General features: G+C 36.1%; 1 protein-coding gene across 2 annotated transcripts; it reads right to left on the bottom strand.

Annotated features, from left to right (window-relative positions):
• Positions 1–162: 162 nt before the first annotated feature.
• Positions 163–25027, bottom strand: LOC100818665 (PH-interacting protein). Of its 2 annotated transcripts, XM_006597643.4 has the most exons (25): positions 24791–25027; positions 24411–24505; positions 21671–22018; positions 21380–21534; positions 20393–20629; positions 19318–19427; positions 19140–19217; positions 18928–19034; positions 16679–16773; positions 16483–16598; positions 15684–15787; positions 15527–15604; positions 15306–15384; positions 14974–15142; positions 13059–13129; positions 10788–10868; positions 10635–10705; positions 5979–6075; positions 5837–5896; positions 4513–4567; positions 3985–4385; positions 1926–3899; positions 1221–1793; positions 1080–1138; positions 163–616 (listed from the first exon to the last, which is right to left on the bottom strand). In XM_006597643.4, the coding sequence occupies exons 2-25, from the start codon at positions 24455–24457 to the stop codon at positions 421–423; spliced, it is 5361 nt and encodes a 1786-aa protein (XP_006597706.1). In that variant the 5' UTR covers positions 24458–24505; positions 24791–25027; the 3' UTR covers positions 163–420. The 2 variants fall into 2 exon arrangements, with proteins under 2 accessions (XP_006597706.1, XP_006597707.1); XM_006597644.4 differs by lacking the exon at positions 24411–24505.
• Positions 25028–25388: the final 361 nt, after the last annotated feature.

Below are 25388 nucleotides of genomic sequence, written 5' to 3'. Positions count from 1 at the left end.
GATTGACCAAAAAGCTATTTTACCCTAAAACTCATCATCATATTTTAATACTTGAATAATATGCAATTCAGGTTGTATCATTATAGAAACCCCAATTATCAAAATTATAAAGCATCGGAAGTAATTGCCCCAACCACACCATAAGACAAGGACCAGAAATTCTGAATGCGAATTATACATTTGCCACAATGTGGTGTCTCTGTACAAACAATGAATGTAGCCGCATGAATTTTCCACAGCAAAATGCTACTTTATCTCGATATTCCTATCTCTATCCTCAGAAGCTAATTCAGCGAACAAGAGAAAACGAATCCAAGGGGATAATTTAAAAATCTATCTACAAAAAATGTATGGGGGGGGGAATAACCAGCTAGGCTGCTTCGGCCATAATGCTGGCCTGTGACTCCAGAAAGCCAAGAGCTATAGAGATGATAATGCCCGTGTGAACCATTCTGAAAGGCGTTTGATTTTTGCTGACAGCGCTGCATCCTTTTCAAGAAAAGTGGTGGCATTAGACAGTAGAATACTCACATCATGCTTCAGTGCCTCCAAACTACGGTAGTAATTGTTCTCCAACCTTGACTGTATCAATTCAATAGATATAGGAACAGGAAACCTGCAAATTTAACAGAAATATTTAAGTGTTTTGTTGGAGGAAAGTAGAACCAAGGGGAGAGGGGGCGATTTTTTTTTTTTTTTTTAATTTTCCTTCCTTGATTAAAAAGTTTGAACCAGAGAGAGAAACGACGGAACAAATCCCTCCCTCGTATTTTTGTCTCCCCTCCAAAAATGGGAGGATTAGTCAGAAGGAAAAAGTTCTGTAATTTTTGAATGGTACGCGGACTAAATTGCATCTTCATATTATTACTTTTGAGGTTTTAACCATTTATTTATCCATAATTCCAATTCCCTCCTCCCCCTCCTCCTTACCCTTCTCTTGAACCAAACATAACAACGGAACCTTCCTTCCTTCACCTCTAGCCTATTAAAATCCCTCCCATCCCCTTCCTCCTTACAACCAATGCACTGTTATTCATAGATTTCCTAGTTTCGCATCAGAAAGGCTATAGATGGAATACCTGTTTATAAATTTGGACTTATTTGAAATTTTCTTCAATTCATGCACTCCATAACGATCCTGGATATTAATAACAAAGTGAGTATTTACATTTACCTGCACACAAACTCAATTCTATCCTATGGAATTTTTGGACAGATACCTGGACTGGGTTGCCTGACTGCTGTAATTTGGTGAGTGTGGACTGCAGTTTATTTCTCATGTCATCATCAATGTGAGGCTGTTCCCATTCAGTATCAGCATCAAAAAGCTCCCAAGGACTATGCAAATGTGTTTCAGTGAGGTCACTCTTGTAACGAACAGTATAACTCTCCCATGGACTGTCTGGAAATTCAGAAGACTTGGCTTTCATGCACAGAATTCGACCATCCCACCAATTACCAGAGGAACTATCCTCATTCTTCCACCAAACCCTGCATTTATCCCTGCGTGTCCAATTTCTTTGCATAGCAGCGTCAAACCTGGTTCTTTCAACAAGAAAATCTGGGAAACTGGTCACTTCAGGTAGGGTTAATTTAAAAGATTTTCCAACAACACTTGAATTAGGATCTACAAACTGAAGGTTCATTTTGCAGCAGCTATCACCGGACCCTGGAAGATGGGAATACTCTAGACTTTGAACTCTACAATATTCTACAGCTCTTATATGTCCCTTAAGTGATACCCAAGGCCCTGACTCTCTTTTACGGCAATAATCTATATACTCCTGGTGCCCCTGAAAAACAGATATTTGCATAGGTAATTCAAAATTCAAAATTTAACAAAAGAAAGAAACAAAAAGATCACACACATGCAAAAGTAAAAAATATACAATCAGATAAAATATGTGTAAGCTCTTATAACTAACCTGTCTCAAATATGCAACTTCATCCCCCTGTTGGGGAATATATCTGCATCCTTCCTCATGGGTTGATAACAGCAACCATGATCCTCTGGTAGCTGATTGTAGTGATTTCCTTTTATTTACAGGACTAGTCTCACAAATATTATAACTAGACCTCCGATTTCTATTGGACCTTAAACCAACAGTCAATTTTGAATTAGAACCCCTTTCTTCTTCTGTGAGTTGTCCTCCACTTGTGGAAACATTCTGTGGACTTTTAACCATACAATTTCCAGGTCCTTGCAGCACTTTGAGATTATTCCGCTCATAATTTGGATCACAAGTGGTTGGTTCCAACTCTAAGGATCCATTTGTATGAATAGCTTCATTTGTGCCATTGCTGAAGTTTGCTGTAGCATTGAAATTACTGTTTCTCCCATTTGAATTGAATTCTCCCTGGCCACTACTGTCAGCTAAATTAGTCACAGCCCTATGAGATCTTGATCTTCTATAAACAGCTTTATACATTTTATCTCTTTGTGAATGTGGTTCTGGCAAATCCTGTGAAGTACTATTTTGCCTAATCTGAGGATCTACTTCTTGAGATCCATTCTCTCCCTGATTAGATGCTACTCTAGTGTTGTTGTGGTCATCCACAACCACATGCTGTTCATTGTTGAAATTATTCTTATCATTAGTGCTACATGCACTATTCTTTAGCACTGAAGATTTTGTTTCATGCTTGGATGGACTTTCAGGATCCCTTGAACCCCTTTTAGACCTTAATTTTGTTAAAACAGAAGGAAAACCAATATTTAGTTCAGGTAGTTGGTCAACCTCACTATAGCTGATGGAAGCAGGAACAATATCCTGAGGAATCACATAAGCAGAAATTAGTGATTCATCTTTGTCCCTGCAATTGCTGGAAGCTGTGATCTCTCTTCCATCCTCAGTAGGATTAAAAGGCTGTGAGGTAGTACCAGCACAATTTTCATTAATCTCTGTCAAACTATCTACCTTATAGTCATCCTTCTGGATTTCTAACTCGGGGGTTAATGCACTGGCATTCTTGTCCTCTTTCTCATGCCCACTGCTAACATTTTCTTTTTCATAATTAATCTCTGTCAAACTATCTAACTTGTGGTCATCCTTTTGGATTTCTAACTCGGGGGTTAGTGCACTAAAATTCTTGTCCTCTTTCTCATGCCCACTGCCAACATTTTCTTTTTCATCAAGATGATTAGGACATTTTCCAGAGTAGGGATTTGTGTCTGATGGCATAGCTTCTCCCACTCTCAAAGGTTTAGATGAACGAGCCCTAACCATTCCCCATCTAATTTTCCCCAGCAAGTCTACATGGTCTGTCACCTGGTCTAGTTTTGCTTGATCTGTTGTTTCAACTGTGGGGTAACTTGTACTGCCAGAATAATACCCTGAATCCTTAGAACTTGGTCCATTCCCATTAAAATCAGTAGCTTCTTGAGAAGATTTTGATGATGAGCCAACCAACTCAGTCTGGTAGTCAAACTCATTTGTGGACTTGGATATATCACGATTTGGCAACTTGAGAACCAACCTCCTCTTGTTCATCAAATTCACATGAGTTTCAGTTAACTCGTGAGATTTGGTGTTCTCTGATTCATAATATGATACTTCTTTTCCCTTAGAATAATTCAGTTGTTCATTCTGTAAAGTTCCATCAGATTCATCACTGTCAATATTAGACTCTTGCAATGTTGATTCACTACCTGAAAAATCACCGACCAAACTATCTTCTTCTCCATCTGTTGGTGTACCAGTAATTTTGGAAAATAGATGCAGAGCATTGCGCGCAGCAGCCCTTTGAGGTCGGGAAGATTTTGATTTAGAAGATTTCCTTCTTAATGTTTTTTGGACACTTTTCCCCTTCCTACTTCGGCTACTGCCAAAAGTATTGCCATCACGCTCATCCAAATTCCTCCGTTTCACACGTCTCCCAGAAGAAGTCATAACCTCGGTCTGCAGGGGGGGAAGAAAGCAGGAATGATTTAAAGTTGTTACAAAAATAAGCAATATTCACATTATATTTTCAATCTGTACTTACCTCAGTCTTTTGTTTTTTCCTCTTTGATCTACGAATGTTATCCATGCAAGTGTCCTCCCCTTCACTGTTATCTGTGCTGCACCCTGAATCACCAGAAGCATTGGAGCTTGAACACCCTTTCTCACCCTTAGAAGAGAAATCCTCAGTGACATTATATTCTGAATCTGTATCATCACTAAACACTTCAACTTCAGGTTCCCATTCCATAGCATCTATAAACTCAGGCAGTGGTTCTGTAAGCAAATCCAAGTCTGCCAATGGAAGCATATGATAATCGGGGTCCAGACTGAAATCAGGACCAACAGCGAGTCTTAGTGATGATGGGCGCCACTCAAAGCCTAATGCTCCTAATCGTCTTTGCTGAAATTCACTCTGATAAGGTTCTGGGTATGGTATCATTGCTGGAAATTTGGCAGCGTATGACCAACAATTAATAAGAATACACGAGGGATAAAGAAATGTGAAAGAAATACGGCAAAGAAATAGATATATGTAAAGACTAAAGAATATATCCAAGAAAACAAAAACCTGAATCACAAAGCAAATCTTGCAGACTCCGTCGATATGGAACAATTTGAGTTTCCTGGCTCAGATTTTAATGTTACGTAAGATTAGAAAACACATCTGTTATGTGATAGTAGAGAAAGCATGTATTCAAAACTAAACCCACAATATCAAAGAAAGCCATTTTAAACAACAGGATTCACCCACCAAAATCACATACGTATGCTTCTACAAAATTTATTACAAGCAGAGCTAGTAAATGGTTCATCCCAAAATACATCAGTTAACAAAAAGGTTTTTATACTTTAATATTCCTAATTTTCCCCCTTCTTAATATAAATCAAAGATTTTGTACCCAAATACTCCTTTTAACCTTTTGAACTTAGCTCCTCTAAACTGACAGTGAGGGAGTGAGGGAATCACTTTAGAGGGAGAACTGAGGAATCATACCCATTAATTGAAAAGTTGAAAATCTAAATTCAAACAACTATACAGTTTATACATTTACAAGCATTTCATCACAATTTCAACAATGTTTTTTTAATCAACGGCTATATATAACTTCCCAATTTTCCATCTAAAGTGAAACCCTTACTTTATAGGAGCCAAATACTTTGCTTCTTTTTTTTTTTTTTTTGCATTACAATATTTTTTAAATGCATTTAAAAAGTTGGTTTTGGCCAAATCAACTTCCCTTGTATTTTCTTTTTCATAAATAAAAGATAACTACGTACATCAATAAGTTGGTTTTCTAAATGCATTAAAAAGAAACCATGTTGAGAATTGGTTTAGCCCAAAATGACTTCTCAATGTAAAAAAAGTAGTATTTGTGATTTTGAGTACATAATCTTTCACTTGAGACAAGAAAATAGAGTAACATTAATAGTAAAAAGCCACAATGTCCCCCTCCCCACCCCAACCTGACCCAAATGATAAACCCATAACATAGGAACACAACCAAGATGAAAGGATGTTGAAACCTAAGAAGTACAAACACTTCAAAATAGCAGCTATGTCATGTCCGAGTCCATGTCAGATACTTGAAATAATTTTTATTGAGTTTTTTTAATTTTTAAAACTTTCATACCAATACTGATAAAAATACCAAAAATTAGATAGCTTTTTATATTTTCTTTATAATGACTTGTGACATGAATTCTCTCATGATTTAATGTTTTTATTTTAGATTAGTTTTATATATAAGGCTATAGCTGTGGTGTCCTATAAATTTTCAAATTTGCCATATTTTTGTGTCAATGTCATTGTATCCATAACCCATGTTGTATCAGTACATCCTAGGATTGAACTTTCTTAAATGAAAAGAGTAGCAGGCAAGTGATCAACTAACCTGGTCTAGTACGTTACCATGAGTGTCTTGAATCAGAGGTCGATAATCACCAAGAAAAAACTGCAAATATTAGCAGGCGACATTAGTGCCAAAACAATAGCAAAGGAAAGAGAAAATCATAAAACGATGATAATGTATGTACCTGATCATATTTGGCATCTTTCTGAGACTCGCCTTGGCCTGTGCTTAATATATATAGTTGACCAACATCATCCGAAAGTATAATTGATGTCCCATCCCTGTGACATTAAATAAATTTTAACAAAACACAAAAGTGAACTCATTTAGGTAGTATACAATGAATATATGAAACACAGCAGACCAATAAAACAAGGCTACAAAAAGGTCCACATAACATAACTACACCCCATGTGTTTTTATAAATCAGAAGACAAGAAGATTGAGTCCAACAAATCATGATGTCTTCTCCAGTCAATGTTATTTAAATATACTAGAAAACAGCATTCAATGCCACAGAGTGATTCCAGCATCATATTACAAATACAAATTGCAATCTGTATTGAGTATGGCAAAGGATTCAATTCCAGCATGGCACTGATTTAAGTGGCAAAGGCATTGGAAATTTAGCAAGTCAATTTTAAGCAAGTCACAAGGTGATTCTAAAAAAGTGATATCAAGTATAGGGACCAAATGAAGGGAAGAAAATTGCTTGGGTGGCATGGGATAAAATCTGTGCTCCTAGAAGTAAAGGAGGCCTAGGAATCAAAGATATCAAGGATTTTAACAGAGCCGTTCTCATCAAATGGAAGTGGCTGATGTTCCAACAATCAGATCACCTTTGGAGCAGAATTCTCATCTCAAAGTACAAAGGATGGAGAGGATTGGAAGAGGCCTCTCACAATCAGAACCACTCCTTTTGGTGGTCTGATTTGAAGTCTGTAATGTTACACAGCAGCATGGCAGGGGTCCTAAATCAGTTCAAATGGAGATTGGGTAGTGGCGACCAAATATTATTTTGGGAGGATGCTTGGTTGAGTGATGGAAGAACTCTTAGAGAAAAATATCCAGATTTGTATCAAATATCTTCTCACAAATCTGAGATAGTGGGGAACATGGGGTTTTTTGGTGAAGAAGGCTGGCAGTGGAAGTTCTCTTGGAGGAGAAACCTGTTTGACTATGAGCTGGGAAGTGCATCAGATTTTATTGACCAGGTTTCAGCTTTAATTCCTAATGCAGCTATCAAGGACCAATGGGTGTGGGGTGCTGATCCAAAAGGAGCTTTTACTACATCCACTGCTAACCACTGTATCAAAGGTGATCAATCAACAGCCTACCTTAATCATGCTTTCAGCCAGCTGTGGGCAATAAAAGCTCCCCCGAGAGCTCTATCCTTTGCCTGGAGACTTCTTTGGGATAGGTTACCAACCAAGGATAATTTATCTAGATGACAAGTAGCTCTTGAAAGTGATCTTTGTACCTTTTGCCAAAGCCAAGTGGAATCTGCCTCTCATCTTTTCTTCACATGCAAGAAAATTATGCCATTGTGGTGGGAATTTAACTCTTGGGTCAAGGAAGCAAGAGTAGTGCATTGTAGGCCAGTGGACAACTTCACTCAGCATTCCTCGTTGGCGGTTTCGAGGGCTACTAATAGAAAGTGGAAGATTTGGTGGGTAGCAGCCACAATGTCTATTTGGAATTACAGGAATGATATGATTTTCAAAGATCAACAGTTTGTTATCTCTAAGTTGGTGGATAATGCAATTTTTCTCACCTGGACTTGGTTGAAGGGGTGGGAAAAGGACTTTGATGTCCCATTTCAACAATGGTCATCATCTATGTCTTTAGCTTTCACCTAGGAGGGGAAGGTTGGCTGGGTTTTGTAAGCTTTCTTGTTGGGGAGGTCTATGTAGCTTTTGTTTTCTAGCCTTATTATATGGCTTTCTATATGTACCTGTGTAGTACCTCTGGTACTATCTTATTATAATATTTGATTATTTTGGCCGTTCAAAAAAAAAAAAGTATAGGGACCAAATTTTTAATTTAACCAATAATGAATGTGTATTGATAGAGAGGATCCTAAATCACACAAAAGCTACATCCTCAGCAAAATACTTAACTGATATATCATCCCTAAAGTAATTTAAATTTAATGTAATGAGGGATTGGAAATGATTTTGAAAGTCACATAATAAAAATTTGTTGCAAAAAATTATAGAGTACACAATTCTGTCACAAGTACATAATAAAACCTGATGTTATTCGGTTCTTGGATGAATTTTATGTCAACGGAATTTTCCCAAAGGGTTGCAATGCATCTTTTATCGCTTTAATCCCTAAGGTGGCTGTTCCACAAAATCTTAATGAGTACAGACCTATTTCACTTATAGGCTATATGTACAAGATTGTGGCCAAGTTGCTAGCGAAAAGGTTGAAGAAGGTAATGCCAGCCATTATAGATGAAAGGCAGTCCGCGTTTATAGGTGGCAGACACTTGCTGCACAGTGTAATTATAGCCAATGAAGCGGTGGAGGAAGCAAAGAGGTGCCAAAAGCCATGCATGGTGTTCAAAGTAGATTACGAAAAGGCATGAGTCTGTTTCTTGGAATTTTTTGTTATACATGTTAAGGAGACTGAGCTCCTGCCCTAAGTGGATACAATGGATTGAGGGATGCCTTAAATCTGCCTCTGTTTCAGTATTGGTGAATGGAAGCCCCTCCGCTGAATTCATTCCACAAAGAGGACTCAGGCAGGGAGATCCACTAGCGCCCCTATTGTTTAATATTGTTGCTGAAGCTCTAACCGAATTGATGAGAGAAGCTGTTGACAAGAATCTATTCTGTGGATTCTTAGTGGGGAAAAACAATGTGGAAGTCAGCATCTTACAATATGTTGATGACACTATATTTTTTGGTGAGACATCAATGAAAAATGTTAAGGCAACCAAAGCCATTCTGAGGAGCTTTGAACTTGTATCAGGCCTCAAAATTAATTTTGCGAAGAGTTGTTTTGGGGCAATTGGGAAACCGGACCACTGGAAGAAGGATGCTGAAAATACATGAATTGCAGTCTGTTGTCCATACCATTCATCTATTTGGGTATACCAATTGGGGCAAACCCTAGGCGTTGTGAGTTGTGGGATCCTATCATTAGTAAGTGTCAGAGAAAGCTAGCAAAATGGAAACAAAGACACATTTCTTTTGGGGGGAGAGTGACCCTTATACAATCAGTCCTAACATCCATTCCCATCTTTTTCTTTTCATTTTTCAGGATACCCAATTCAGTAGTGGATAAGTTGGTCAGTATTCAACGCAGATTTTTATGGGGAGGTGTTATCGACCAAAAGAAGATTGCGTGGATTAAATGGGATACAATGTGTCTTGCAAAAGAAAAGGGGGTCTAGGCATAAAGGACATCAAGACATTTAACATAGCACTGCTTGGAAAATGGAGATGGAATCTATTTCAGCATCATGGGGAATTATGGGCCAGGATACTGGATTCTAAATATGGTGGTTGGAGGTGCATGGCTGAAGGAACAAGAGGTAGCAATGAATCTATTTGGTGGCAGGACCTAATGGCGATATTTAACCAACTGCAACAGGGCACTGCATTTCAAAATGGAATAGCTTGGAGGGTAGGATGTGGAGATAAGGCCAGATTCTGGGAGGATTGCTGGACTGGTGATGATGTATCTTTAATGATAAAATATCCTAGGTTGTATCGCATTTCCTGTCAGCCAAAGCACCTCATTCAGCAGCTGGGCAGTCACACAGATGCAGGCTGGGAATGGAATTTCACATGGAGGAGACCCTTATTTGATAATGAAGTCGACATGGCTGACGGCTTCTTGGCGGATATAGCACGGATTGTAATCCAGGCACATAGAGGAGATAATTGGGTGTGGAAAGCTGACCCAAATGGCCAATACTCAACACAAAGCGCATATAATATGCTGATGGGGGAATCAACGGATGAGAACTTAGATGGAGTTTTTGACGAAGTATGGAAATTAAAGATCCCAACCAAATCATCTTTTTTTGCATGGAGGTTAATTAGAGACCGATTGTCAACAAAATTAAACCTGCGAAGGAGACATGTACAGATCAATGACCTGCTATGCCCATTCTACAGGAACAACGAGGAGGATGCAGCTCACCTTTTTTTCAGCTGCAATAAAATTGTACCTCTATGGTGGGAGTCTTTGTCTTGGGTAAATATCTCGGATACCTTCCCGCAAAATCCGAGACAACATTTTCTGCAGCATGGCCATGGGTTGGATGCAGGGATAAGGTATAATAGATGGAAGTGTTGGTGGGTAGCATTAACATGGACTATTTGGCAGCAGAGGAACAAGATAGTTTTCTCAAATGAGACCTTCAATGGAAGTTGATGGATGATGCAGTATTCTTACTCTAGACATGGCTCAGATTTATGGCTCAGATTTTGTAATACATTTCAATCAATGGTCGAGCAACCTAAGAGAAGGCTTTTGTGATCAGGAGAGGGTAGCAGATGTAGGATCTATAGGATCTAGGTAGTATATTTTTACTGTAACTATGTAGCTTTGGTCCCTTTCCAGACTGATTCAAGTCTGCTCATAGGAACCAAATGTCTACCTAACCCATCATGTATCTTTAGTACCTCTGGTACTCATATATATATTTATTTTTGCTGAGCAAAAAAAAAAAATCTGAAAATAACAACTGTAAATGATTATGATATTAGAATAGTTTTTTTTTTTTTTTTTTGGGGGGGGGGGGGGGGGGGGGAGACACATATACCCAAAAACACTTGATGCAAAATAAAGTTCTAATCTAGTTTACTCATTGTGTACTTACGGAGAAAACTTTCCATCCACCAACTTGAAACGTGATATCTCATATGTCCGGATAGGCAAGCCTTCCCATATCTAAAGTCAGACAATGTTAAAGTTATTTAAAATGTAAAGGAAAGCCTACAAAGAAGTGAGATAAACGTAACTGGTGACTCACATCCCACACGATGGTTCTTCCATCATATCCAGCACTCATAGCTATCCGGGGATTGAAAGGATGAACATCCAGAACATATGTCTAAAATGCAAAGAGTCAAATCAAGTTAAACCAGATAGACCCAACAAAAAATATTACGCATCCAATATTTTAAAGTTTTTTCCTTCAGTAATTGACTTAGTACCAAGAGAAAAAATTTAGCATATCATCAGAGAGAAAAGCAGCAAACTAAGCAACGAAAAAGTGATCGAGCATGCAGAGGCTAAGCTAACCAAAGGCTGACAATGTAACTTAATGGTTATATAATCTCACATTGATCAAATTCCTCCTGAAGGCAAAGTAACTTCCATTGAAAATTTTCTTTCTTAATATTATAAACTTCAACATCAACTACTTTGTTTTTATAAAATCAAAAACTAGTCAGCCATGGATTAAAATGTTTGATCCATGTTACCCTTGCTCTTATAACTGAAATTTCTCCAAGAAATAGTAAACTCTACAATATTTCAAGCCCATTGTTGATATGTTAAATCTTAATTGCTTAGACTTTCAGGTTAAGTGTTCTAAGAAAAAAAAAATACTTGAGAGAAGGAAATCATGCATATATGAGATATTTTCTAGATATTCTAACATTGCCCTCATGTTAAAGCTTATTAAGCATTAAGCTTGTTATATGTTATAAGATGAATTCTTAAAACAGAATAAAAAGAAAATAAAGTAGACAACATAAAACAAGGCTGAAAAACAATCAAGGATCTGGAGATGGCGGAAGGATGAACTCCTAGAAAGATAGCTCAACGAGACAGAGAGAATGATCATCAGCCTAAGAATATTACATGATCAAAGAAGAGACTTCACTAGACAAAAGCTAAGTGGAAATTTCCTGGCATGCAAATATACAGAGCAAGAACTAACTACTCCATGATAAGCATTTGAAAGCTTCAAACATTAAGACTTAAGAAATGATAAAGTTTACAGCATACTCGCGTAACTCTTTCTATTCTAGAGTGTCCAAGTTAGTTGGGTTTCTGTTATAGTTAGTTATGACAGCTGTAATGATGTAACCATCAGATAGGTTTCAGCTTGTCCAACAACCTTGTGTACAATCATATAAATTTAATTCAATCATGAAAGATCAATGAGGCAAAATCATAATTCTGATATACAATTACTGATTACTGATTTCATTTTCTCTCTAAAAACTCAGAAAAAAACCCTAATAAACTCAGGAATTGAATGAAGCTAGTGTGAATCATTGCAGTTGAATATTGGGACTGAAATTTGTCAAATGCTTGAGTGTTAAAGCACCCAGCTGGTTGCAAATATATACATATATATATATATATACACACATTTCTGAATTAATTACATATTAGATCCACAAGAAGCATAAATACAAGAGGCCCATGGGATAAGGCACCATGCATGAATCTGAAAAATGAAACCTAAGCTTTTAAATGCATCAATTACCATGGATCAGTTTCCAATAATTTCTGTTGGAAAATATTCCTATGGTTTTAAGGAAATTTAAGTCTAGCAAAGCTGAATAGTCTTAGTGGCTTATCATTATTCTAAGAAGTTACATTTTATGATTATTGCTCTTAAATGTACTCTTTCTGAATTATTTATATAGTGAAGCTGCTGGGTGCTTCCTAACAGAAGCATTTTCCTAAAATTCTCTTCTCTTTAACAATTGCTAACATAGATTTCCATCAAAATGATTGCCAATGGAAGAAAAAACACCACTATTATGATTCATCAGGAGGAAAGAAGTACTGGTTGAATGGCAGTTGGTGAGAAGAGAAATCACCACTTGTGTAATCGTCATTGGGAAAGAAGCCACCAGAATGCCCTTGAGCATTTCTTATCCTTTTCTGTACCTTTCTCTTCTTTTTTAACATTCATTGTTAATAGTTAAAAAAAAGAACTTGGTATGAAGAGGCCAAATCAACATGAAGTTCATAAAATATGCCAATAAGTCTTTTCCAAAGGTGCCAAACATCTTCACAATGCAAAAGAAGTTTCTATTTGTATCCAAACAGACTTATAGAAGTAAAATCATAAATAAAAAGACCACTTTTCTTGAAACATTAATCAAATTAAACTGCAAGTCCTAAGCAATGTCTGAAACAACAACTGAGAAACACAACACTCAGCATCAAATGTCATGCTTTTAGTTAAATACTACCATAAAAAGCCATATAATAAGTATTATATTCACACAAGACAGTAGTAGGAAGATTAACCAAAACCAATAAATTAAACACTTACAGATTCAGTATGCCCAGTCAATGAGTGTACTAAGCTTCCATCAGATGCATTCCAAACACAAATTCTGCAGTCTGAAAGAATATCTTGCAATCAGACAAAATAATAGTCTATTACCTTTAAAACCATGAAAGAAGATTACAATGGCTGTAGCATTATCTTTATACGTGCACAAAATTGGCATGATAACTAGGGCAATGCATGTTAAGTAAAGAAAATGCTTTTATGTTTTTATCAACTGTCTCTATTACTAACTAGTAATTACAAAAGAGCCAGGTTGTTAACATTTTGTTTCATGTTTTCAAATATTTGTACATAAAATGATGAAAACACCTAAATGTAGTTTCCACCATTTCCTGTTCAAATCAAATATTTAAGAAGAAAAAATAACTTGAAAACAATGTGATACTTGGCCAATTTTTTAATGAAAATACTAAATAAAAGCAGAAAATATTTTTTCAGACCAGGCATTCCCCAAGTAATCATAAAGTGTTTTCAGATATTGTTACCATATTGCAATCATAAAGGCATATAAAAAATAATCTTGAATTGACTAATTGAAACGGTCCAAATTGCTGATTGTCTTAGAAAGAATATCTAAAAGGTATAGAGGAGAATCTAGACTTTAACACTGGCCTCGTTAGTTCTCTATGATACTGATGATGCATTCATTCCTCAAGGTGACAGAAGCCCTCAAATATTATTCTGTAGACTAACTCTAAACATGCTTTTGTAAAACTAAGTCTACTGATGCATAATTATTGTTCTTTGAGAAAGAAAAAAATCTACATAAATTTGTGCTAAATTCAAACACACCAAAAAAAAAAGATAGATAACTAAATACAATGGAGCAAGTTTTAACATCATTAGTGCCAACTTAAGTAAGGTTTTTCTCCATTTTAATTGAACAATTACTAATAAGAATAAATGATATCACCCACAGTAACTTGTACATTAAAATGGTTTAAAAGGAAACAAAAGAAAGAAAGCAGAAAAGAAATAAACAAGAAAAAATGGAAACAGGGTAGGAAGACAAGAAAGGGAGTTGAAGACTAGTTTTGGTGAAAATGCTTGAGTGAAGAAGCACTTAGCGGGAATCTCTATTTATAATCATTTAGATTGAATTATATTTAAAAGCAATAATTAGAAAATATAACTCCCTAGGATAATGATAAGCCACTACACAAGAATCTGCCTTTCTAGCTATCCTAGACATTAATTCCCTAGGAATAGATACAGTTTCCAACACTCCCCTTCATCTTGGAGCATATAAGTTGAATGCGCTAAACTTAGAGTCAATTCTCTTCTATCATTGTGCTGCCGGTGTTCTTCAAAGCTTCTTCATGATCGCATGAGTCATCCAAATATGTCAAAAATTAAAGCAAATGGTTCCAGGTATTGAAAAGGTACAAGTGTTAGACTGTGAGTTAACTTGAGAAAGATCATTTTGACTCTCTCCATTAACAGAGGAGACAGCAAGTCAACAGCTAGTAATGAGTCATAAATGACCAGTAATTGCGAATGCACAACAACATTGAAGTGTGCAGGTGCAAAGTGGATGCATAGTGCAGCAGATGAACAGTGTGTGGTAAACAGTGCAGTGGCAGACAATTACAGACGACATTAGACAGTGGCAGAAACTTGATCAGAAGAGGAGATGGGAAGAGCGGGACTGAACCACTTTGATGCCAAGTTGAATACTAGATTTTGGTGGAAATGCTTGAGTGAAGAAGCACACAACAACATTTCTATTTATAATCATTCAGATTGAATTAGATTTAAGAGCAAGAATCAGAAAATGTACCTCCGTAAGATAATGATAAGCCACTATACATGAATATGCCTTTTTAGCTATCCTAGGCATTAATTCCCTTGGAGTAGAAACAATTTCCAACAAAGGGAAACAAAACCAACTTACCCATAATAGCTGCAAGGACAAAGCGGTTGTCAAGGCTCCAAACAATCATATTTACACCGCGTGGAGTTGGTAGAATTCTCTGACGAGGACCACCTCTTTGAGGTTGAGGAGGCATAGGTGGAGGTGGAACTCTCAGATGATATGCTCGGGTCCAGCGACCACTTTTTCCCTAAATAAAATAAATTTAACAAATTGAAATATAAAGTACCACTTATTATCCAATATACAACAACTTTTGCAATTTGAATAACAAAGTTGGCCAACAACTCTCACTTTTTGTTAAAGAGAGAGATAACATTCGTAGATGGAAATTAAATTCCCCGAAGACTTACATGTGACCTTCGTGATTTAGGAATCCATATAATAGCACTCCCATCTCGAGAGCAGGTAACTATGTTGTCATGATTCAACCTGGAATAAAATATGGCCATTTAGATATTAGATCATAGTAAAAGCCCAGAGAATCGGGAATATGATTTCTTGTTATGAGAAGCAAAGGAGGGTGCCAGGAATAAGATCATTTAAGAAGTTACTTCCTAATTCCCAAACACACCAGGAATTTTTAAATTTGGGAATATTTTCCTCCTTCCAAGTTTCTGCTGTGGAAAACCGAGATGCTACTGCACATCCACTGCAAAATAAGGAGTGGCAGTGATCAGCATGCAAAATTTTCATCTATCAATGATAACAACATACTGAAACACACTAACCTGAATTGCACATAATTCACATCATTTTCATGCCCAGATAGCACATCTATCTCATGAACGGGTTGGCCAGTGTCATCCATACTAAGTTTACAAGCATTCCACACCTGCAAAACTTTTTTAGTTTAAAAAATTGTGAAGCTGAAAATCTTTTTTAACAAATTTAGGGCATGTATGGTTTTTCATCATTTTACATTTACCAAAGATGCCTTTAGATGTTACCAATATGTCTGATTACAGATGGATAATCTTATTATACCGAAAAGGATCAAACACCTGACAAACTCTTCAGAGTAAATGTCAGGGTCCAAACAAAGTACCTAATAGCCAACTGGATGTATTGCTAGCATTTGACAGCCTGTATAAAAATGGCCAGTGACCATGTCTTTGTGGTTGCAAAATGGTTAAAGCCTCAAAGGTTATTACTAACAGACAGGCATTAACAAGTAATTGATAAAGTGGGACCAGGGATCAACTAGCAGTAATCAACCGGTGGTGATGTTCATTGGACATGGACAGTGATTTCCTATAGAAAGCTTGAAAGGGATGAAAAAAGAGATTTCTATTTATAGAAAGGCAACCATCTGCTTTGGAGAGGTACAGGTTATTTTTTCCTCAAACTGTCACAATTCACAAATTCACACCAGAAGATCAACAGGAAGGGGAAAGGACAAAAATTTAAAGAAAAAAAGCAAATAGAACCTACATTTTACCTTGAGTGTGAAGATTATAAAGTTACTTATGCATGCCAGCTAACTACAGATACTGAGATAAACACTTAGACACACACACAAACACATACCCTAGCAAGATTGTCAGAGCTACCAGTTACAAAGACAGTTCCATTAGCATTAAATGCACAGCAAAAAATCTGATGGCTCTGTGGTACAGTACTTGAAGATGGGCCATTGCTCTTCCCTAAAGCCAATAAGGTATTCCAAATTAGTTCTTTTCACCAATAAATCAATCAATCATAGTTCACAAAAGAATCTACTAACCAATTACAGAATCAGAAGGCCTTGGAACATATAATCTTGGACTTGACTGGGTATACCTTGCATCCCATATCCTACAAGTTCCATCATCAGAGGAACTGCAAAGTAAACAAAACATCACCAAGTTAATTTATAACAGAAAACCAGAAAAGCCTAAGGGTGAGGATCTTCCACATAAATCATGCCAGAAGATTAAATGCACACAAAACCATGTTGCCTGAAGCTGAAAGGGAAATTTTCATGTCATAATCACACAACATTGCATCAGTTCAAGGCATCATTAAAAGAAATCAAATCAATTGATGGATCAACCCAACTCACATGGATGATATCTCAAAAACTAATCGAAGTAACAGGTGAATTTATACTAAATGCAGCCCCTTAATATTTCATGAACAATTATTAAGACCTAAAATAAAGGAAAAATAAGAGAGATTTTATTAAGAATTTGATACAACAAATAGAAAAGACAATTACAAACTTCACTGTATGCAATAATAGCTGGATGATATATAATTCACATATTTGCCTGTCGGCTGCTATGAGAAAGATTGCATGTTATTTCAACCATAGCAAGTCAATAGCCGATAGTGGTGCAGAATGCCCAACTCCTGAAAACGCTTAGTAGGATAGTGGTAGCCAGTTGACCGATATTTTACTTTTTTGTGTGTAAGAATTTTGAAAATGTTTAATATATATAGTTTATATTATATAACAATATATGTATTTGTTTGATAATTATTTTATATTCTTGTTATTTATTACAAACATTTCCTATTATTATATTATATTTAGAATTTTTTTTACTATAATTATTTAATTTATTATATTATATAGGAAAAAATATATTTTTAGTCCCTATAAAATCAGTGTTTTGATTTTTCTCCTTATAAAAAATTTCTCTGGTTTTCATCCATCTAAAATTTGAAAATATCATTTTTAGTTTGTAGAAAATGAGTGAATTTTGGTTTTAGTCTGTAAAATATTTTTGTTTGATTTTCATCCCTCCAAAATCTAAAATCACTATTTTTTTGTTTGTAAAATTCATTTTAAGGTAAATAAATAACATTTATATTAGGGATCTGAAAAAATTTTAGAGGTATCCTATGCAAACAAATTGTTTGGTTTTTAACTTGTATCTTTTGGTACCTCTGGTACTCAATTAATACACATATTAATCTTTGCTGATCAAAAAAAAAAAATCCTATGCAAACATTGTACCACAGACACTAGTGACTAGCAAGCGTTACCAAGGATGGTCATTTGACCTTTTGCTAAACACATAAGTTGTTAGCGAGTGTCACATAAAAGTAGGGTCCAAAAACAAGATTTCAACTTTTTAAGGCATGAAAATCAAAGAAAAAAATTTATAAGGACTAAAATCAAAACTCATTAATTTTAGAGGGACTAAATGCATATTTAAGCATATTATATATTATACTTTATTTAATTTTTATTAATGTTATTATTTAATTTATTATATCATACATTATGCTTTATTTATTTTTTTATTATTATACTTATTTAATTTATTTATTCATTACATTATTATATACAATGCTTTAAATAGTTCTTTTATATTTTTTAATACTATTATATTCTTTTATTATGCTATGTTTTACATTAAAAAACAACAATAACAACAATAACAACAACAACTATTGGACTCAAATCGAGGCCCAACAAATCAAAAAAGACAAGAGAATTAAAACTGAAACCCTAACTAGGACCCTCTACCCATCAGTTGCTAGGTTAGCTAGCACCACCCCTGTGGAAGAGAAGGGGATGGAAGATGGGAGGTTGCAGACGCTTTTCCAGGGACAGCAAATGTCACAGCCTTGCCCAGCAACGCTAAAGGTCGCAAGGGCTTGTTTGGCAACAGGGCAAATGAAGGAGCAGCTGTGAAGTCCACAAATCACCCTGATTTTCTGCAATTTGTTCCATGAATGGCACTGCAACAACCAAGCATGCCGCAGCGAGTGCCTTAGGAGTGGCAAGGGGCCACTCTGCTTCGCCACCCCACGATCGTAGCACAATCACGTGCATTGACTACTATGATTACAACAAACTACATATATTTAGAATATAATATACCAAGACTGAATTGGCACCTTCAATATTACTAAACATATTTGTAAATATAATAATGAAACTATTGCATTTGCTTACTTGACATGCATATGCATCCACATTGCTGGGAATAAGATTATACTATTGACTCCTTTACTTTCTCTATTGAACAGAAGACTTACGATAAAAGCTGGTATACAGCATTCGGTCTGGGACTAAATGCTATGGCTGTAACAGCTCCAGTATGTCCCCGCAAAACTGATATTGGCAAGCCATCTGGCAAGCGCCACTATGAAAATCAAATAGTCAAACATAATGTACCCAAAAAAAACCTGGGGAGAAGGGATAAACAAAAACAAAAACAAGAAACTTGCTCGGTCAAATGAAAGCTTACAACTCGAATGACACAGTCATTTGATGAGGATGCAACTAAAGCATTGTTTGAACTCACAGCCAAGTCAGTGATGTCACCCTATTAAATATAGGACATAATTCAATCTAATGGCCAACAAATTTAAGGCAATGCAAATTTATACAAGCAGAAGAATACATATTTACAAGAACAGACTCACATCATGTCCACGGCAACTGGCCAAACAATATGCAGTTTCCATTGACCAAATTTTTACAAGTCGGTCATCGGAACCAGTAATCACATATCTTCCTGCCCGATCAAATATAGCTGTAGAATACATGTTAAGCTAAACTCAGTTGCATGACAAGAAGCGGCATGCCTTCAAAAACAAAGAATTCAATGGAATACCCAAATTACAATAGGGCAGCATGAATTTATCCAATCTTGGGAAGGTAAGGTAATTGAGATCATTCAAAATATACCGCAAATTTGGAAGGAGGAAAAAAAGGCATCATCTGTCTGTTATTTTAGAGCAGTTTATTGTTCATTTTAAGTGTTTTGGTAAGCCAACCTGATTTTGTTACTCTCACCTATGGGGGACCTATTAGAGTATAGTTTTACTCTGGTCAGTTGAGTATAACTTCTGAATTACTGTAGATAGCTGTTGCTTTCAGTAGTTAGTTTCTTGACAGCTGTACTGTACTCTGTAACTAACTCTCAGTTAGTTATAGGTGGTTTTAGTCTTCAGGTGCTTCATCTGTTCAGCTATATATTAATATAGCTAATCAATCACTGTGCAATTGAGAACTCATTTTTCCAGTATACAAAATCTTTCTTCTAAATTTCCTCTCAAACCTTGATAGGACCCTACAATACTGCAGAGAATTTAAATCGCCTTTATTGCTTTTATAAGAATTTTTTTTCCACTTCTTTTTCCATCATGAAGTTTCTTTACTTCCAATGGGTGGACAATGGAGCTTTGGTTAATCTTGATGTACAGGATTAGCCACACCTTTAGGAGGGAAGGACCTCTACTTTAAATTAGTGTCCCATACCTCCCGCTCAGCTGATGTGGGGATTACACAATTCCATCAATCATCTTATTTTTAATAAAATTGTTGCCAATATTAATATTAAGTAATAGGGCCTCCCAATAATGTGTCTACTATAACCATTAAAGAAAAAAAAAGAAACAAGAACAATTCTCATTTCAACAAGTGTACTACTAAGTTACACAAATAAGTCTAAATAAATATATGCTTAAGTAATTAGTACTATGTGGAATAACCTACCACAATAGACAGCATTGCGATGTCCTCTTAACCTCTTGATATTTTGCATCTTTTGCACCATGGTAGAAGGTTTTGCAATGGCATAGCATGCAGCACGTATAGATGGTGCACGGTGGTGTCTTGGGAAACCACCCCCAATTTCCCTCAAATTAAGCCCATGAACCTGATTGGCTTTCATATGAGGCCAGCGCATATGAGGAGGCGGCCATTTGACTTCTTTCATTTTGTCCCTATCATCTGTCATAGAGAAGCAATATAATAATTACAGATAGAGAAAGGAAAAGCTAATTCAATTGAAGGCATAGTTAATACGGCAACTTTTTTTATAAAGAATTTATCAAGAAGGAGAGACACAAATGAAAAAAGATGAGAAATCCTAAGAAACTACTAAACCAAGAATGAAAGGGGAGGGAAAAAAACAGAACATGGCACATGTAAAGGATGTAATGCAGTAGCCAAAGCCTATCTCTCTAGAGATCTCTACCAAAGACACCCCTATAAAAGATCAATAGCAGAACACAAGCTAAAAAAAAAAAAACACAACACATGCAATGCAGCAGGCTAGCAGCCAAAGCCAATCTCTCTAGAGATCTACCTGAGACACCCCTCCATGAAAAGACCGACAGCAGAACACCACAAAGAAGTAAGTGAACTACTCAATCAATCACAAATAAACTCAAGAGGTAATACTCAACCAATAAAATTTCTAACATTTATTTCCAACCATATACACCAAACAACTGCAAATCAAGAACAACCCCAAAGCCTTTTAGCATCTTTTGGCGCCAAAATCTCTAAAATTAACAGGCAGTATCTTCTGGAGATCCTAGGCACAAACCCAACTTTCACCAAAAACACTAAACAAAGTACTCAACATTTGTTCCATATTTAACTATCAGTAAATTCATAATTCATTATGAGAATTTTCACAGCAATCCAAAGTGATAAAAATTGATAATAATTAAAGTACAAATAAAGAACACATACAGCTCAGAAGTGAAAATGAACCGCTTCCTAGAAGAGTAGGTACATCAGCTGCATTTGGAGCATTTCCAAGATTCATACCCAGTGATGGGGAGGCTGTATTTAACAACAATTGCTTCAAAAGCTTTACCAAGTGATCCTTTTCAATATGAGAATACCTGTATAATAATTAATTACAACATCAATGAAAATATTATAAAGGAGAAGGGGTGCATAAATAAAGGAGTATACCTGTATAATAATTAATTATAAAACACTGAAAAATCATAAAGGAGATGTAATACATAAATATACCTCTCTACTAACATATTGTAATTTAAAGGGAATGATAGACCATCATCATCTTTGTCTCCACTACATGCCCCAGTCCTTGAATACCAAGCATGATACCTTCTAGGCAAAAGTTGATGCTCAAGAAGCTCATTCCAAAACTGTAAATGAGTTTTATGACATGGCCCAGCAGAAAGAAAGTGCATAATGAGAAAATAAATTTCCCTAAGGTCAATATCCACATCCATGTTGTGATTCAGATTTGCTTCATCGAGCTCAGCTTTCTTAGGCACCTTACTGGAGAAGCTCAAATGTTTCATATTAACAGAAGGTGCATTGCCAGAAGGAGCATACTTCTGCAAAGCCATATTCCTGTAAAGCATCAAAAGAACAAATAAAGCACTAATCTTAAAAATTGCCCCTATATAGTTAAGAAAAATAGAACTAAAAAAATTAAAAGACAATAACTAAGGAAATCATTAAATAGATGATAACAAACAGAAAATGGCCAAGACTCTAATTTTGAATTCCTTTATCAAGAAAGAATACAAGATAAAACAAAAGTAACACTTTCTTTTGCCTGCTTGTTCCCATGATTCCACTGTCCTGAGAAAAACATAATTACCACCCTTCCATCCTATCACACCTTCATCCCAAACAACTACTCAAATTTTAATTTTATCTCAAAATTATGCTATCGAACAAGAGACATGACTAATTAGAATTTACAAGCAGTAAGATTTGAACCCATGAAACTCCAACTCAAAGGAAAAAACCTCACCATTGCACAAAGGCTTGTCAACAGTATAGTAAAAACATTAGAAAAACAAAAACGTTTTTAATGAAAATGAGGCTTATCCTTAGCCCCCAGACAGATAACAATGGGATACAGAGGGTGGGTTCCTGTCCAGAAAAGAGTAATTTCCATCAGAGACAGAGACTACCTTGCAGGAAGTGATAAAAGAACAAATGAAATAAAATGTCACAGCTATAAACCAAGACAGTCAACAAGCACTTAGAGTATGATCTAAGTATACTCCAAGTATTCATCTCCTCACAAGTTTGTAGATCTCTTATATGTTTCAAGCTGGAAGATGTACTGAAATGAGTGGACATAGAGAATTGATTGTTCAGATTTTGGAGGAAGGAATAGAAGAGTTCCTTGTTATTTCTTATATTTACAGAGGCATCTTTCTCCATTCTCTAGCACAGTATCAGATATTTATAGGGTCACACCATGGATGGATGCTTCATTGGCATCTATAGGCACATCACCATCATGCATTCAATGTATAGCAATAGGAGAGCATGTAGTGACATTCTACTCTAGGCACAATCTCTGCAGCACCTGCTTAAGGAAACAAAGCACAGTGACCAGAGTTTGTGATAGGGATTGGTCAACATTCTGTTTAATTGATGAGTTTCATGTCAGTAAGCAAAGTGGTAGGTAAAGTTGATAGTAACAGGTTGACTAAAATAAACGAGCTACTATTAAATGATCACACACATAATGTGTGTTGTGCCTTGCTAGCAGTGGGGTCTCTCATCTTATGATCTGGTAAGCTCAAGGGAGGCACCTTTCATCCCAAATCTTGCAACAGTAAATAGTTCCCATGTGTCATTGGGTAAGCCCCCTCTATTTTCTTTGACTTTGAGGAATGCAGAGCACTGTCCTTGCTTCGCTTTCCAATCAACAAGTCTTCTGCATCAAGGTGTAGGTCCTTAACACCTAACTTGTTTCAGAAATCAGGTCTAAAATCTGCTAAAGTATTTTCTAAAGAAATTTCCCCATTTGAGTTTGAATTTGATGACATTGGCATAATAATGAGATAAGCATGCATCAAAAACTGGACATTATATCCCCCCCCCCCCCTTTCTCAGCTGTAATGCATCACCTAGAATTGTCCAAACATCCTTCATAGTATGTGATTTAGCTATGGAAAAATATAATCCAGAAATCAACCACCTTTGAAAGTCAGCACACTTCCAATGAAATTGCAGGTGAACTTCTCTTTAAAGTCATAACTCAATCACAGTACGAAGAAGATATTCAAATTCTGTAATCTTTATTTACTTTCAAAGAGATGAACCAGCAAGCACATTCATATTAAACTTCCAATTAAGTACTCTGATCCTTCCGACCATTTTCCACTCTACATCCCTCTTTTCCCGCTCCACATTCATATATTAAGGTTGCATACATCCACCCTCCCCAAACCCCACTAGGTGAGTGCCTCATGCACTGGATTGCCCTTTTTATCCCTCTTCTAGCATGCCTACATTATATGTGGCAAATGGCAATTGCTCCAGCCACATAACAGAAAATCCTCAATTGTTCTGCTAATGCATGACCTAAAGCAACTAGTCCCTCAAATATTTAAGTTAAAAACAGAAAACATCACCCAATTGTGTGGTCTCCCACCAAATTCAGAACATTTCTCAAAAGAAAACCTATTCAGCATTCACACACCAAGATGTAAACCAATAACACAAGAAAGGATCAGCACACACAAAACAATTAAGCACCAGAATGTCCATCCTCCCTGCGTTAACAAATCAAAACTGCTCAAACAAAAGCAAAGGATAACGAAACATCAGCAGCATTACACGTAAGATGCACTAATAAAATGAAAAAACAAACATTCAACCGACACTCGATTTTCAAAACAATTCTTCCATGAACAAACTCAAATTCCATACACCATCCACCAAACTGAAAATCCAAAGAGCAGAGTAATTAAAATTCAAAAAACAAAAAACTTACAAATGAGTGACAGATTCAACAGGAGAAGCACTCTCCAAAACTCTCATCCACACCTCTGAAACCCTGACTCTCCACAGAATCCATCACACATTCCTCTGCACCATTGGAAAAAAAAACCCTAAATTCAATACGTCAAAGCTTCACCACCACACAAAACAACCACAACACACAGTAAAAACGTCCACAAAGAAAACCAATCAAACAAAATCCAACACACACGCGCAAAAAACAACACCACCACCAATCCCTGAAAAATCAAAAAGCAAAAACATTCCAAATTGAAAAAAAAAATAAACAATTCAAATTCAAACGAGTTTCATCAATGAGATTGAGTATGCATAATAAGGACAAAGAAACAGGGTTGTGTTTGGTTCCTTTACCTCTTTGAGGAGTGAAATTCGAAAAAAGAGTAACGGTGCCCTGGGCCAGTCGAAATTCCGCAAAACGCGTCGAGTGTGAACCACGCGCCACAATGCGAATTTAGAATCGACGAGGGAGCTCTCTCTGCTGTGTTATGCGTACAGTTTTTTCAGTGTGGAGAGGCACAGAAACAGAATAGAGAGAAGTAAGGAGAGGAGAAAAAATTGAAAGAAGGAAAGGGATTGGACGAAACGATGCGTTTTATGCCTTTCGGTACCGTCGCGTTCCCTCCACGAAACGATGCGTTTTGCAGGGATTTCAATAAAATAATAATTTTTATTGTGTCAGTGTGTATCTTGGAACAACTCGTGCTTCAAAACGGCGTTTTTTTTTCTTAATGCCTCTCCACTCATGTTATTATAAATTTTTATTTTGGATAAATAGTTATTTTTATCCTCTTTAATTCACTAATAAATACAAGATAAAAATATAAAATTTAGTCTTTTAAAATATAAAAAATGTAATAAATATATTCAGCCATTAACTTTCATCTGTCACAGTTAATAAAATAACTTACGTGTAACACAAAGGAATAAATTTCTCACTGAAATGATTGTC

Source organism: Glycine max, chromosome 15 (genome assembly GCF_000004515.6).
Source record: "Glycine max cultivar Williams 82 chromosome 15, Glycine_max_v4.0, whole genome shotgun sequence".
NCBI lineage: Eukaryota > Viridiplantae > Streptophyta > Magnoliopsida > Fabales > Fabaceae > Glycine > Glycine max.
The sequence above is the reverse complement of the archived record's forward strand: the minus strand, read 5'-3'. Positions and strand labels throughout refer to the sequence as shown.

Coding starts and splice junctions, on each gene's coding strand:
- LOC100818665 (XM_006597643.4), bottom strand. CDS start 24,457: ATGAGAGTTTTGGAGAGTGCTTCTCCTGTTGAATCTGTCACTCATTT. Junction 19,035..19,139: donor ATGACTGTGTCATTCGAGTT/GTAAGCTTTCAT, acceptor TGATTTTCATAG/TGGCGCTTGCCAGATGGCTT. Junction 16,774..18,927: donor GCTGTATACCAGCTTTTATC/GTAAGTCTTCTG, acceptor TTTACTTTGCAG/TTCCTCTGATGATGGAACTT.